This window comes from Ornithorhynchus anatinus, chromosome 3 (genome assembly GCF_004115215.2).
Source record: "Ornithorhynchus anatinus isolate Pmale09 chromosome 3, mOrnAna1.pri.v4, whole genome shotgun sequence".
NCBI lineage: Eukaryota > Metazoa > Chordata > Mammalia > Monotremata > Ornithorhynchidae > Ornithorhynchus > Ornithorhynchus anatinus.
The window spans coordinates 129,109,698-129,126,148 of NC_041730.1; the positions used below are offsets into that span (position 1 = coordinate 129,109,698).

At 45.2% G+C, this 16,451-nt stretch overlaps 1 protein-coding gene across 1 annotated transcript in view; it reads right to left on the reverse strand.

The window, feature by feature from the left end:
• Nucleotides 1-3,041, reverse strand: part of VSTM4 (V-set and transmembrane domain containing 4) — a 115,886-nt gene extending 112,845 nt beyond the window's left edge. The window contains exon 1 of the mRNA XM_029059200.2: nucleotides 2,803-3,041. Within this exon, the coding sequence (XP_028915033.1) occupies nucleotides 2,803-2,857 (55 nt within the window). The 5' untranslated portion in view covers nucleotides 2,858-3,041. The remainder of the gene's footprint in view (nucleotides 1-2,802) is intronic.
• Nucleotides 3,042-16,451: the final 13,410 nt, after the last annotated feature.

A 16,451-nucleotide genomic window follows, 5' to 3' on the forward strand; every position in this document is an offset into this window, starting at 1 on the left:
CTGTGTGCGGAGCACTGTACTAAGTGTGTGGGAGAGTACAGTCCACCAGAGTTGGTAGACACATTCCCTGCTCACTGCAAGCTTACAGTCTAGCAAAGGACTAGGGAAAGGTCAGTTGTTCTCCTGCAGCTGCGTGCATTTACCCGGTTTGCTGGACAAAAGCGCAATAACATACACAACCCAACTTCCTCAGACAGTTGCCAACTCTTCCCTTCCCTCAGTCCTGCATTATCCCGTTCCAGTGACAGAGGTTTTAAATTCCGGTTATCTCTCATCATTCTGGGGGAACGTGTCGAATTCCATTAAACTAATGTTTCACAGAGTGAGGCTCAGTAAGGGCTCGGGAAGTATCCCTGTGCACTCTTAACGAGGGTAACGAATACTTTCTGACATCTTTACCTGCCTCTCCCCTTCTGCAGACAGTGTTCAAGTTGGCCGCTGCCCTAGGCCTCAGAGGTGGCTACATTTCAATAGTGACATATGTGCCAAAGTCCTTTGAAATTAAGTGATTTTGCTGAAGCAATGCCAGGCAGTATTAAGGCTGTTACATTAGAGAGTTGCACAACCAACATGAAAGCCTCTCTCTGTAAGGGAAGACTACCCGGCTTTAGTCGGATCATTTTCACATTTTAACTAAAGCACTCTGTCCTTATCACTTCTCGATTTCGATATCCCTAGAAGTCTGGAAGGACTAATGAAAAGTCCACTGTCCTGTTACTTACTGATAAAGCAGCAAAAGGACTCGGACTGGCGCAGATTCTTAATACAATTATCTAAAGCTATTCAGAGGAACATTATTAACCCGATTATCTACCTAAAGTTAATGCACAATGCAAAGTTTCCGGCATTTGGAACAAAAACCTGATTTGTTCTTATTAAGTTTTCGAGAGATCAGACACTGAAAGCCAACAAGCGATGCAAATGCTTAACGCGACTTAACACGAAACTGGAAGATGAGCTTAGTTTCACCCACCCAAATGAGTGCAAAGACTAGAGACCAACGGCGGTGAAAAATCAAAATAGATGTCTACTGAATGACTAAGAGAAGAAAACGTGATTGAACCGTGGGAGTAAACATCCATTCCTATTAAGATTGTTAAGCACAATTCCTAATTCAGTCTTGTTTTTCTTCCTGTCTGGAGAAGGTTTGAAAAGGCACAACTATCTCAGTTTGAATAATCTATGTGAACCATCCCGGGAGCGGCCCCCTGACCCACTTTTCCTAAAAGAACAGAGAAGCAGCTCCTGGTAGACTTTGGAGAACTACAAGTTTTTCTCTGCCTTGCCAAGTGCCTGAATAACACTTTTTCTCCCAGCTTTTTCTCCCCAGCCAAGGAGCTCACACACAAGCTTGGTGGAGGCTTCCCCCAAGTAGACAGTAACTACTCTCTAAATAGTGCACTGTTCAAAACAGGAGGAGGAAAGTGGAAAGAGGGAGAATGGGGGAAGCCAAAAGAACAAATAAATAAATAAATGAAAGGGAGAGGCAGCAGCTCGGATTACAAGAGGGTCCCATGCCACAGCATCTGTCTGGGTTTGGCAGATGAAACCAAAGTCCTGAAAACACATTGTAAAGGAGGCACCCACGCTTCCTTGATGGGAGACCTCCTGTTCTTTTGCGGTGAGGATCCTCGCCCCATCTCTATCTACTGTGTGGGTGAAGAACTTTGGCTCTGCTTGAGATGGGAATTAGGGATTTCTCGCCCTCTTTCCCTCTGACCCGTAGGACCGAGGAGTCTATGGGGGTTCAGGGGCATGCGTCCCTTCCCTTAATCCTGATCCAGGACGGGGGGAACAAATATGATTTGTCTGGGGAGCAGGGAGGGAGGAGGTGTTGGGAGGCCTGGAAGGAGGTGGGCTCTTGCAGAGCGGGAAGGTCTGGGAGTCTTGGGGAGACGGCTGGTGTGTGTCCGGCTCCGCCACTCGTCTGCTGTGTGACCTTGGGCAAGTCACTTTACTTCACTGTGTCTCAGTTACCTCATCTGTAAAATGGGGATTGACGCTGTGAGCCCCAAGTGGGACAGAGACTGTGTCCATCCCAATTTGCTTGTATCCACCCCAGAACTTAGGACAGTGCCTGGCACATAGGAAGCACTTAACAAATACCATTGTTATTGCAATTATTATTATAATTATTATTTTGGGAGTGGGAGACAGGAGGGCGTTGGGGGGCTGAGAGAGCATGGGTTTTGGGGGGCTGGGGAGGGGGTCTGAAAGTTCCTCCCCTCTCCCACCTCCCCTCTGCCACCCCTCCTGACTCTTCCAACCTCCTCTGGCAGTTTTAGAGGATGGCGTAGCCTCTTGTCCCAGGAGTCCGAGCCTCAGTTCCCAAGGTTGGCCGGCCACTCGGGTCCAAAATCACCAGAACCCTCTGCCTTGGGCTCGGCCTGACCCTTCCCCATACACCCCGCTCTTCTGCCCCTTCTCAGCCCCTCCAACCTACTCCAGATCCCTCCTGCCAACTCCCAGCTTCCCAGCCCCCGAGCCTCCCCCAGATCCTCAGCCTCCCCCCTTGCCTCCCAGTCTCCTCTATCCATGCCAGCCTCCCCCAGGTCTCCCAGCCTCTCCTATCCATGCAGCCTCCCCCATCTCCCCCAGATCTCCCCCAGCCTCCCGGATCACCCTTAGCCTCCCCCATCCCCCCCAGCCTCACCTATCTCTCTTATCCTCCCCAGATCTTCCCCCAACCCCCCATCCTCCCAGCCTCCCCCATCCCTTTCAGCCTCCCCCGGATCTCCCCCAGCCTCCCCTATCCTCTCCGGCCTCCCCCAGCCCCCCCAGCCTCCCCCATGGCTCCCTTACCTGACTGCGGATCCCGGGCCAGCAGGAAAACTCCGGCCAGGGCCAGAAGCCGCATCTCCCTCCCCCTGGACCAGCAAGGCTAGCGGAGGAGAAGCTAGGGGAAGAGAAGCGCTCTGTCCTGGAGGGACAGACAGCCCAGACAGCCTCCTCCCCTCCAGACGCACCTCTTCCTCCACTCTTCTCTCCCCTGCTCTCTTCTTGGCCTCCTCTCTGCCCTTCTTGCTCCCTCCCTTCTTTCCCCTCCACCTTTTCTCCTCCTCCTCCTCTTCCTCCTCCTATTCTTTCCCTTCCTTCTCTCCTCCCCTCTGGCTCCTCCGCCTCCTTTCCCAGATCCAGTGGGTCGCTCGGATGTGCCATTTCCTGCAATCCAAACAACTTGGAAAGTTCCCTCTGCCCCCCCGCGCCCCCCTTCTCCTCCCTCTCCCTCTCCTCCATCTGCTCAAAAGGGGGATTCTTCGTGGGGGAAGTGGGGAGGGGGATGAAGAGTTTGCAACTTCTGGGGGGAAAGGGGGAGGAGAGGAGGGGTTAGGGTTTACTGGGATTTACTGGTGCCCTGCAGCTGTTAACGTCCGGAGTAATGGGAGTTAGATCAGCACAGATCATTGTGGAAATTCAGTCTTGGGACACAAAAGCCCTTTTGTGGTGTTTAGTGAACAACAGAATGAGAAGAAGATGTGAATGCTTCAATGCTGCCTAAATAGCAAGCTCTCTCGCTCTCTCTCCCTCTCTCTTCTCTCTCCTTCCCCAGATTTCCTCTTTACCACATACCACTCCCCCTAACACCCCCTCTTTTCTTCTATCCCTCTATAACTTTCCTTCTTTCTCCCTTACTCCCTTTCTCTCCCAACTAGTTGTTCTTCTCCACTCAGGAGTTCATAAATCTTTCTTATCTTCAACCCCTAATATGAGCCTCTCCCCCCCCCACACTTTTTTTTTGGAAGGAGGATCGAGAGTCTAAGGTAATAATTTCTGAGGTTAACTCTCCCTTCGCATGGTATTGGTTGAAAAGTAGAGGTGACTAGATCGTGCTTTGAAACTGCTTAAATCAATCCTTCCTTTCCAGATAGTGTCGGCTTCTGTCTCACCAAGCCTCAGTTGAAAGGGAAGAAATGAATGTTTAGGGGGAATCGACTTCTCTAGACCAGACATGAGGGTATAAGTGAGTAATACTTTGTAAGCGAATGATCCTGATACCTACTCCAAAGGCCGACAGTTATAATTTACATGTGTTGACTTTCTGCTTCTTGGAGAACTATTTTTCTTCAGGTCTCTAAGTCTGCTACTCGTTGTCTCTGTTATGTCATTTTTCTAGTTCATTAAAAAAAAGAAGGGGGGAGTGGAGGGAGATTAGGTAAATACCTATTGCGGAATAATCAGACTTGGCTTCAAGAGAGAGACCCCCTACTTGGTCACTCTCACCCCTTCAATTTTTGTCTCCTATTCAGGAACTGGAGGAAACACTGATCTAAGTTTTCATGCTGAAAACAATAGCAAAACAAAACAAAACAAAAAAACTCTCTCACCCATTGTCCCTTCTCACTGCCAAATGTGAAGCTGCTTTGAAGTGCTTGGGGTGGAAAGTGCTTTCTTTGCGGATTTGTGAGGCATCACATCATGATTTTATTGGCTCTGTGCTGTGAGATATTTTATTTGGCCTCCCCAAATAGTTGGCCAAGGGGATTTTGGAAGAGTTTTGGCCATCTTGTGCCATTTTATAGGGAGCTTGTTTCGTGAAAGAGAGACCACCTGGTTCTCTTTGGATGAAGCCCATGGGATACTATGGAAAAGGGTTAGTGCAGCTCAGCGAAATCCTCCTTTAGAACTTCCTTCCCCTTCTATTTCCTCTTTCCTACCCTGTTTCCAGACCCAACGCACAAGAATCAGTGTGGCCTAGTGGAAAAAGCACAGGACTGGGAGTTTAGCAGACCTGAGTTCTAATCCCAGCTCCTCCACCTGACAACTGGGTGACCTTCACTTCTCTACACCTCAGATTTCTCATCTGTAAAATGGATATTAATACCTGTCCTCCCCCTAAGACTGTGATCACCATTTAAAGCATGGACCGTCTGATCTGCTTGTACTGTTTACTGAACAAATATCACAGTTACTATTAAGATGAATCTAACTTTTTGGTGGATTTGATAAGACGTAAAGGGTATTTTTCTGTGATGAATGTCTCATCCCCAGCATAAATAGAAATCCTAATTTACCGGTTGTGGACATTTTAGTTCAGTATCCAGAAGTTTGCCTTTTTTTTCAAAGTTTCCGATCTTGTTGATAGTTGCTGTTTTGAGTAGTGATCTACATTAAGGGCTTAATGAAACCAATTTGAATTTGTTTGATTTTCACTTATTATCTCTAAAGCAGTTTAGGAACACCTGCAATTTTGGGAAGACACCCTGATATAATGCATGGCAGGCTGGTGAAACTGCTTTCTCTTCTTTGCAAATGATTTTTTGCTGATAAATTTCACCCTGGAGGACCACATAGCAAAATGTTGTTCAGAACAAGCAGGTCTCCTCATTCTCAGTACTGGGATAAATAAACCAATGTTCTGTTCACTCTTCAAACAAAAACTTTTACTCATCACGCACAGAATCTAGGTTTACCCCACCCATCTTTGTATTCCATAGGAATAATATTAATACTATTTATTAAGCACTTAGTCTGTGTGGAGCACTGTACTAAGCACTAGGAAATAAATACAAAGCTGGGAATTAGACATGGCCTCTGACTCAAGGGCTCACGATCTAAAAATAAGAGTGGGGAGAGGTGAATGAAGACAGGCACATAAGAAGCCATGAAATAAAATGCTAAGGTGAAATAAAAGACTGCCAAATACATAAAATAAATCAGATCTTTTCTCATCTGCAATCTACATTTTCCAAAGTCTGGGGAGTTAAAAACCTACAAGGATTGCCCATTCCTCTCTGCTTCAAAAATCTTTTGGCCTTAAATTATCCAATCAGTTGTCTTCCCCCATATTTGTCCTTTCTTACTTCACACCTACTACACACCTACTTCACACCTACTACACCCCAGCTCTCCTGCTTCTTGTCTCTTAAATCACTCTGTCTCATGTTCATCACTCTCACCATCAACAGCTTGCTCATGCCCTCCCTCCTGCCTGGAATTCCCCCTCACTCAACATCCAGCAAACCAATACTCTCCCAATCTTCAAAGTCCTTCTAAAATCAAATCTCTCCCAGAATTTCCTCCCTGATGAATCTCACATCTTCCCAACCTATAGCCCCCTTAACTGCAAATTTTTAAAAGGATATTTGCTAAACATTTACTATAAATCAGGCACTGTAGTAAGCCCCGGGATAGTTACAAAACAATCAGGTTGGACACAGTCCATGTTCCACAAGAGGCTCATAGTCTTAATCCCCATTTTACAGCTGAGGTAACTGAGGTGCAGAGAAATGAAGTGACTTCTCCAAAGTCACATAGCAGACAACTGATGGAGTCAAAACCCAAGTCCTCTGTTCTCTTTCCACTAGGCCTCACTGCTTCTCTTCCACACTTCTCTGTTACCTAAAACTGTGAGTAATCACTCCCCTCAACCACTGAATTTATGTTCATATCTTTTTATTCTGTTGTTTCCTGCAAATTCTATTTTATTTTAGTGTCTGTCTCCCCTGAGAAATTGTAAACTTCTTAGAGATAAGGTTCAAGTATACTAATTCTGTAGTACAGAGCTCTGCCCAGAATAAGCTCTCGACAAATGCAATTGATGGACGGATTGATTGATTGATTGAAAGAGAGAGAAGTAAAGAATAAGATCAAGAAGAAAATTAATATTTTCCATTTAGAGTCACAAATATCTGATAATCAAATCAATAGTATTTGTTGTGCTCATACGAAATGTAGAACATTGGACTAAACAGTTGGTAGAGAAAGAAATATGGAAGGGCTAGGTAGCCTGTGAGGATTTGAAAAATCAAGCTTCAGTATTTCCAACCATCTACTGTTAAAGAACTGATATAACACATCAATCTATGCATCTCTTGCCAAAGTTTTAAGGAGATCCCTTGCTTAACCTTAATGCTAGTCCTAAATGATTTTTTCAGGCATTTATTTTGTTGAAAAATTAAAAGGATTTCATACTTTGGATGAAACGTACTCATTGGAGCAAGTACATATAGGAAACAATTGGACTAGTGAAAGAGCATGAACCTGGGAGTCAGAGGATCTGGGTTCTAATCCCCCTTCTGCCACTTGGCCTGTTGTCTGATCTTGGGCAAGTCACTTGACCTCTCTGTGTCCCTATACCTGTTCAACCTCTGTGTCCAACCTATCACGCATTTATTCCAGAGCATAGTCCAGTGTTTGGCATGTAGTTAGTGTTTAAGAAATGCTTCGTTATCATTATCATTATTATTCTTATTATTACATGACTCTTAATTTTGTGAATGTTGTTGATTAAGAAGGAACTTCTGATGAGAAAGTTATCTCCTGTGGGGCGTTCTTGAGGATGAAACTGATAACAATAATAATAATAATGTTGGTATTTGCCAAGCACTGTTCTAAGCTCTGGGGTAGATACAAGGTAATCAGGTTGTCAATGTAGGGCTCACAGCCTTCATCCCCATTTTACAGTGAGGTAACTGAGGCACAGAGAAGTTAAGTGACTTGCCCAAGCTCACACAGCTGACAAGCGGCGGAGTCAGGATTAGAACCCATGACCTCAGACTCCCAAGCCCCGGCTCTTTCCATTGAGCCATGTTGCTTCTTGATAGTATCGTAATTCCAGAGGACTGACTAAAGGAGGGAGTGAAGGAGGGAGGATTCCCATATTAAGCTAAGGCAAGATCATAAGTCTCACACACACAAAAAAAAAGGAAAGAAGGAATTCTGGACCCTTAGAATCAGTCAGAGTAACTCGAAGAATGGAGTGGATGCAGTTACTATTCTTTTTATAAGTATGCATGTCATCTTGAAGAACTGCCAGGGAATGTCAATTAGGAAAGCGACTCTGAACTTACTATCACTGCTGACCTCTCTAACTTGCTGTCCTACCAGTGACCTAAAGAAGATTATGCCAAGATATTTTAATGGTGGCTGGGTAGAAGAAAGAACAACTAGGGCATGATGCAAAAATGGTCAGTAGCATCAAAGGAAAGAAATTTCAAGAATTATGATGGGGGATTAGGTGAGAAGGCAAAGAAAGAAAAGGAGCAGGAACAAGGGACAGGATGCTTTTTTTTATGGTACTGTTAAGCGCTTACTACGGTCAGGTACTGTATTAAGCGCTGGGGTAGATACAAGTTAATCCTATTGGACACAGCCCGTGTCCCACATGGAGCTCACAGTCTTAATCCCCATTTTACAGATGAGGTAACTGAGGCCCAGGGAAGTGAAGTGACTTGCCCAAGGTCAAACAGCAGACAAGTGACAGAGCCGGGATTCAAATGTAGGTCCTCTGACTACCAGGCCAGTGCTCTATCCACTAGGCCACGCTGTTCTCAACATCTCGACACCTCCCCTTATGCCTTCGATAATCTTTCGTCCATAGAAACCTCGAGAAAAGGGACAAGAAGGAATGTCTATTCCTCGTTTAAATGCTACACCAACATGCTACTCACATTTACTTTCTTTTGATTTTGATTACAGTAGAGGTTGATTTAATACCCAAATAACCTGTGTGTACATTTTGCTAATATGTACCCTCTCTTAGAGTTATTCAATATTTTTGAAGTCCTCATGTTAAGGGTTAGGATTTACCCCTTTACATTTGCCAGCCTTCCTTATATCTTCTTTCTCTTCCTCCAGAAAGACTAGCTTTAGGTTTATTTTCTTTTTCTTGCCCACTTGATTGTCTGAACTATGCTGTCTATGTCACAGGGATGGCAGTTACCATGGTGATCACTTTTAGAGCACCCCCAGATGTGCTTGGGGGCCTATAGGTTTTGGGATGGTTTCCATGGAGACTATTGATGCTGTAATTGTAATAATGACAACTGTGGTATTTGTTAACCACTTACTATGTGCCAGGCACTGTACTAAACATTGAGGTGGATACTAATTAATCGGTTGGGCACAGTCCCTGACCCACATGTTTTCACAGTCTTAATTCCCATTTTACTGCTGAGGGAACAGAGGCCCAGAGAAGTAAAGTGACTTGCCCAAGGTCACACAGCAGACAAGAGGCACAGCCTGGATTAAAATGCAGGTCCTCCGACTCCCAGGCCCGTGCTCTATCCACTAGGCCACGCTGTTCTCAACATCTCCACGCTGCCCCTTATGCCTTCAATAAACAATCTCTCGTCCATAGAAGTCTCGAGAAAAGAAGGAATGTCTATTCCTAGTTTAAATGATATACCAATCCTTTACCAAAAAGAACATGCTAATCTCATTTATTTTCTTTTTTGACCTTCTACCAGGCCCATGCTTTATCCACTACATTATTGGAGCAGTTGAGCCAGATTCCCAAGTTGATCTTCATAGTGATGTCTACCAACTCTGTTATATTATACTCTCCCAAGTACAGTGATCTGCACACAGTATATGCTCAATAAATATGACTTATTGATTGATGAAGAAATATAACATTGTCTCTAAGTCAGGACTCATGTGAATCAACGTTTTTGGAATTGGATAAATTTGAAAACTGAAGAGTTAATAAAGGAAATTGCAGTAGAGTATTTGTATGGTACTCAAGGTTTCAGGTGAAGAAGGTGTAAATTGGTCTTTGGACCTCTTAACCTTGATTTCAGAGTTCTCTTCTTGGGGTGGGAGTAGGTACAAAATGGGACAACCCGATCTTTTAAAGCTAAGAGAAGGCACTTAGCTGCACATAGAATTATTCCTTACTTACAAGAAAAGTATTTAGCAAAGCACTGTGCTAAGGCCTGGGGCAATTCAATCAATCAATTAATGGTATTTACTGAGTGTTTACTATGTTCAAAGCATTGTCCTAAACATTTAGGCAAGAACAATACTGTAAAGTAGGTAGACAAGTTCCCTCTCCACAAGGAGATTATAGTCTAGATGGTGAACAGACATTAAAATGAAAAAAATAAATTTGCACATATAAATATATAAGAGCTTTGGGACTAAGAGGACTGCTAAAGGGATACAGCTCCAAGCATGTAGGCAACTCAGAAGGGAGAGGGAGTAGAAGAATGGAGGGCTTCACTGGGGAAGGTCTCTTGGAGAAGATGTGAGTTTAATCAGGCTTTGAAGGTGGGGAGAATAGTAGTCTGTCATATATGAAGAGGGAGGGTCTTCTAGGTCAACATGGGCAAGGAGTTGGCAGCGAGATAGATGAGATCTAAGTGCGATGAGTAGGTTGGCTTTAAAGGAGCGAATTATACAGACTTGGCTGTGGCAGGAAATCAGCAAGTTAAAGTAGAGGGGGTGACATGATAAAGTGCTTTAAAGCTGATGATGAGTAATTTCTGTTTGATGGGGAGGTGGACGGGCAACCACTGGAGGTTCTTGAGGAGTGGGGAGAGGTGGACTGTGTTTTAGGAAAATGAACCAGAGAGAAAGGGCAGGGAGGCCAGCAAGGAAGCTGATGTGAGAGTCAAAGTGGGATAAGTGCTTGGATCAGTATATTAGCAGTTTTAATGAAAAGCAAAGGGTGAATTTTAGTGGTTATAAAGGCAGAAGCAACACTTTTAAGTGACAGATTGAATATGTGGGTTGAATGAGAGAGATGAGTCAAGTTTAAGATTTGTCAGATAGGGAGGATAATGGTGTTGTCTAAATTGGCGGGAAACACAAGGGGAGGACCGGGTTTGGGTGGGAAGGTGAGGAGTTCTATTTTGGACATGTTAAGCTTGACGTGCTGGCAGGACACAAAGAAGAGATGCCCTAAATGCAGGAGGAAATGTGAGACTGCAGGGGAGGAAAGAGGTTCTGGCTGGAGAGGTAGATTTGGGAATCATCCATGTAGAGATGGTAGATTCCCTACCATCTAGGGAAGGGAATGTTGGTGACTCTCTCCAGTTATCGCTCCATCTCCCTTTTACCAGTCCTCTCCAAACTCTTTGAGTGAGTAGTCTGCACCTGCTGTCTCTGCTTCCTCTCCTTCAGTTCTCTCCTTAACTCTCTCCAATTTGAATTCTACCCCCTTACTCCATAGAAAATGTCTTAAGGTCACCAGTGACCTCTTTCTTGCCAAACCCAATGGCCTCTACTAATCAATCACTCAATCAATCAATCATATTTATTGAGTGTTTACTGTGTGCAGAGGAATATACTAAGTTCTAGGGAAAGAACAATAGAACTGAATTGGTAGATGTATTCCTTGCCCCCCAAAAGCTTACTGTCTAGAAGGGGAGACAGATATTAATATAAATAATGATAATGGTGGTATTTGTTAAGCATTTACTATGTGTCAAGCTCTGTTCTAAGTGCTGGAGTAGATTCAAGGTAGTCAGGTTGTCCCTCGTGAGGCTCACAATCTTCACTGCCATTTTACAAATGAGGTAACTGAGGCATAGAGAAGTGAAGTGGGTTGCCCAAGGTCACACAGCACACAAGTGGCGGAGCCAGGATTAGAACCTACATCCTCTGACTACCAAGTCCATGATCTTTCCACTGAGCCATGCTGCTTCTCTATTATATATTATATGCATATGTATATTATATATATTACAGATCTTTACAGAAGTGCTGTGGGAGTGAGGGAGGGGTGAATAAAGGGTACAAAATGATCTGTTGCCAAATTGTACATTCCAAGCACTTAGTACAGTGCTCTGCACATAGTAAGCGCTCAATAAATACTATTGAATGAATGAAATGCAAGTGCAACAATGATGCCGGAAAGAGAGGGAAAGGAGGAAATGAGGGCTTAATCTGGGAAGGCCTCTTGGAGGAGATGTGTCTTCAAGAATGATGATGATGTTGGTATTTGTTAAGCGCTTACTATGTGCAGAGCACTGTTCCAAGCGCTGGGGGAGATACAGGGTAATCGGGTTGTCCCCCGTGAGGCTCACAGTTAATCCCCATTTTACAGATGAGGTAACTGAGGCACCGAGAAGTTAAGTGACTTGCCCACAGTCACACAGCTGGCAAGTGGCAGAGCCGGGATATGAACCCATGATCTCTGACTCCCAAGTCTGGGCTCTTTCCACTGAACCACGCTGCTTCTCTAAGACTTTGGAGATGTTGAGAGTGATCATCTGGTGGATATAAAGAGGGCCATCCCAATCCTCCTGAATTTCTCTGCTGCCTTCGATACTGTGGACCACCTTTTTCTCCTGGAAATATCCAAGCTTGGTTTCAGCGACCCCCTCCTCTTCTGTTTCCCCTCCTATCTCTCTGACAGCTCCTCTCTACCTTTTGCAGGCTCCTCCTCTGCCTTCCACTCTCAAACTATGGAAGCCCCTCAAGGCTCAGTTCTGAGTCCTTTTCTGGTCTCCATCAATACCCATCCCCTTGGAGAACTCCATTGCTCTCTCAGCTTTAATTATCATCTAGACACAGATGATTTCCAAATCTGCCTCTCCAGACCTCATGTCCCTCCTTCTCTCTAGTCTTGCATTTCCTTCTGCCTTTAGAACATCTCTACTTAGTGTCCCGCCAACATCTCAAACTTAACATGTCAAAAATAGAACTCCTCATCTCCCAGCCAAACCCCGACCTTTCCGTTTCTTTCCCTTCATTCTAGATAACACCATTATCCTCCCTGACTCACAAGCCTGTAACCTTAACATTATCCTTGACTCATCTTTCCTATTCAACCCACATATTCAATCTGTCACCAAATCCTGTCGGTTCAACCCCCACGACATCGCTAAAATCTACACTTTTCTCCCCATCCAAGCTGCTCCTATGATGATCCAAAAACTTATTATCCTGCCTTGACTACTGAATCATCCTCCTCTGACCTCCCTTCCTCCTGTCTCTCCCAACTCAGCGTAGCTCAGTGGAAAGAGCACGGGCCTGGGAGTCAGAGGTCTTGAGTTCTAATCCTGGTTCTGCTACTTATCAGCTCTGTGACCTTGGGCAAATCACTTAACTTCTCTGTGCCTCAGCTACCTCATCTGTTAAATGGCGATTAAGTCTGTGCGCCTTACGAGGGACACCCTGAATACCTTGTATCTATCCCAGCACTCAGAATAGTGTTTGGCACATAGTAAGCGCTTAAAAAATACCCCTACCATCATCATCATCATCATCATCAGTCCTCTAATCAGTACTTTACTCTGCTGCCCAGACTGAGGCTGGAGGAAAGCATACATGTAGAACAGTGACAGGGGAATACAAAAGAATAGCAAATAACAAAATCAACAGTCCACAATAGCAGTGTTAAACAAAATAGTTCCAACAGACTTCTTAGGGGAAGATTTCTCAAGCTCTTCAAGACTCTGGCTATCTTCTGGTCTTTGTTTACAAACTCTTCTGGCTGCCTGGGATGAATAAACTTGAGAGCAGTGTGGCCCATTTTTGTTGAGGAATCTTCCAAACACCAGGTTATAATCAGAAACACCATCTTTGTGCTGCCAAACCAAAGACAAACATCCTGGAAAATCCATGATTTAAAGAGTGTCATCTTTTTGGTGACATCACCGTGTAACACAGGGACCTCAGTGATCTAAGGATCACAGCAAACATGTGCGGAACAGAATGTGGGCTGGGTCACTGACTCAAACTCACCACTGAGTTTAGAATTACTGCATTGAAAAATGGCCCCAAACCTTCCAAACTGCTGAAGCTTAAGCTCCTGGACAGCAAAGACATTCACGAGTGTGACCTAATGTTTGGACCGGGAGCCAGAAGGAGCCGGGTTCTATTCCCGGCTCTGCTAGTTGCCTGCTGGGTGACCTTGGGCAAGTCACTTCTCTCTGTGCCTCAGTTCCCTCTTCTGTAAAATGGGGATTAAGACTGTGAGCTCTATTTAGGGGGAAGGAACTATGTCCAACTTGATAAGCTTGTATCTACCCCAGCGCTTAGTATAGTGCCTGGCACATAGTAAGCACTTAAATAATATTATTAGTATTAATAATAATATTGTTAGCACCCAGGGGCTAGGAAGAAATGGCTACAAGGCAACGAGAAGAGATGAGAAGGGGGAGCATAGAGACAGGCCCATCTAACATCAGAACTACTGCCTAACACCCACCTGGACACAAAGAACTAGATCCAAACTGCTGCAGCAGAGAAGCGTCCATTCCTTCATCCTCTGCCTCCCTGCAGCCCAACCTGAATCCACAGTGGAGAACACAGAACAGGTGTGGCTCTCTGAAACCCTGGTGACATCGACCTGCCTTTTTGCACATTGACAGCTGCCTGCCTTCACATCAGCCCAGCCCTCGGATCACTCCTAAACATTCCCCTCGTCACCCTCAAAGACGTAAGGACCCCCATTCAATTCACAAGTTAATCAAGGGAACACCAGATCAAGCAGTTATTGCTGCTGCCAATTTCTCCTTAAATGCTTAAATTCTCTGGCCCTACTAAATCTCCTCAATCCACTTCTTCTAATAAACCCACTCCTGTTCTTCCCTCTCAGCATCTCATTCCCCTGCATCCAGCCCCTACCCACCCCTCATTCAGCATCCTTTCCCCCTCACCCTCCTCTCAATTCCTGTCCTTTCCCAACACAGCCCTACATCTCCCTCTCCATCAGCTCACTCTCATCCAACCCTTCTCCACCCCTCGTGCCAACCCTTGCCCCTACATTCCCTCCATAGCCTAGACAAGTCTAACCTGTGGAACCCTGTTCCATCGTGGGAAAGCCTCCCTTCATCCTTGTCCTGTTCATGACCCACTCACTGAAACCTGGCTCTCCCCAGATGACACTGGCTCCCCTGCCACCCTCGCCAGAGGAGTCCTCAGCTTCTTCCACTCCCCGAGACTCTCTTGGAAAGGAGTTAGAAGTTGGCTTCCTTCTTGTTCCCCACTGCCACTTTCACACCACTCCATCTCCACCAACCACTTCTTTCTTGCCGTTTGAAGCCGATATCATATCTTCCACCCATTCCAGTCACTAATTAGGGTCAGCAATTACTCTGGAGGCCCTTCCTCCAACTTTTTGAACCATTTTGATCCCTCTCTCACATTCCTTCTCTCTTTCTCTCTTTCAGGAAGCAACATGGTATAGTGGATAGAGCACGGGCCTGGGAGTCAGAAGGTCATGAGTTCTAATTCTGGCCCACCACCTGTCTGCTGTGTGACCTTGGGCAAGCCACTTCACTTCTCAGAGCCTCAGTTCCCTCATCTGTAAAATGGGGATTGACACTGTGAGCCCCACGTGGGACAGAGGCTGTGTCAGACCTGATTTTCTTGTATCCACCCCAGCGCTTAGTTCACTGCCAGACATATAGTAAAAGCTTAACAAATGTCATTATTACTATTATTACTATTTCTTCATCCCTATATGAATCGTTGGGGACTTCACTTTCCACTTGGGTGTTCCTGATGACTCTTCTTCTGCCTGACTTCTTGACTCCTCAACTCCACTAACCTCCTGCTCCACCCCACCTCACTCACTCACCAATTTAGACACATGCTCGATCTCATCACCTCTAGTCACTATGTAATCCCTACCTTCACCCACTCTCAAATTCCTCTTTCTGGCCACAACTTCCTCACCTACCTTCTCTCCCACACACTCCCCCTCCCCCCAAACCACAAATTTGTCCTGTTCCCCGACAGAGAGCTCCACTCTTATGACCCTTTCCCATTTTCTAAGGACACAGGCTACCTCTCATAACCCTCAAATGGATGCACTCGACAGCCCCTTCTCCACTGAACTCAACTTCCTGACTCCCTTATCACTTTACCAATCTCATACCACCAATCCACAATCCTAGATCACCTCCTCAATATACCCTGACTGCTCCTGTACACAAGCTGCAGTGCGCTGTCAGTGGAAATCCACACATCAGGCTGACCTCACCCATCTTGAATTCATCCTTACCTACTTTAACTCCTCCCCCTCCTCTGCCTGGCAACATTATTCTTCCACCCTTACTGATTCCTATACCCACTGACTGCACTTGGTGTTCCAGACATTTAGCTCCCTCATAAAAATCTCTGTTCCCCCACTATCACTTGCTCCTAATGAGCTGGCTATGTACTTAACTGATAAATTGAAACTATCAGGAGAAGTCATTCTAAAATCTCCCTTGTTTCTGTCCAGTTCCTCCTTCTTCCTACCCCATCTCTCTTTCTCCTTTCTCAGAATATCTCAAGGGACCACCCACCTACTGTCATAGTTCAACCTTTCCACCTGTGCCTCTCACTATCCCTTCACACCTTATCAAAACACTTGCCCCCACCCCTTTTCCCTCCCTGAACACCATCTTCAACCGTTCACTTTCCAGTGGCTTCTTTCCCGCTATTTTCAAGCATGCTCATGAATTCCCTATCTTAAAAAAAGTTATCCTGTCTTCATGGCTCCGTCTTGTTATCACCCCATCTCTCTCCTAATATTCCTCTCTAAACTCCTTCCTCTCCTGCAGTTCTCTGTGACTCCCTGAATCTGGCTTCCAGCCTCTTCCTTCCATGTAAATTGCTCTCTCAAAGGTCACCAATAATCTCCTTCTTATCAAATACAACATACAAGGAAGATCCAACAACAGAACTAGAAATGTAGATGCTAAAACTTCTGGGAAACTCTTCCAACTCAAAAGACTTCGCATCATCCAAAATCCTAGAGTCAGTCATTATAGAACTGCTCTATGCAGATG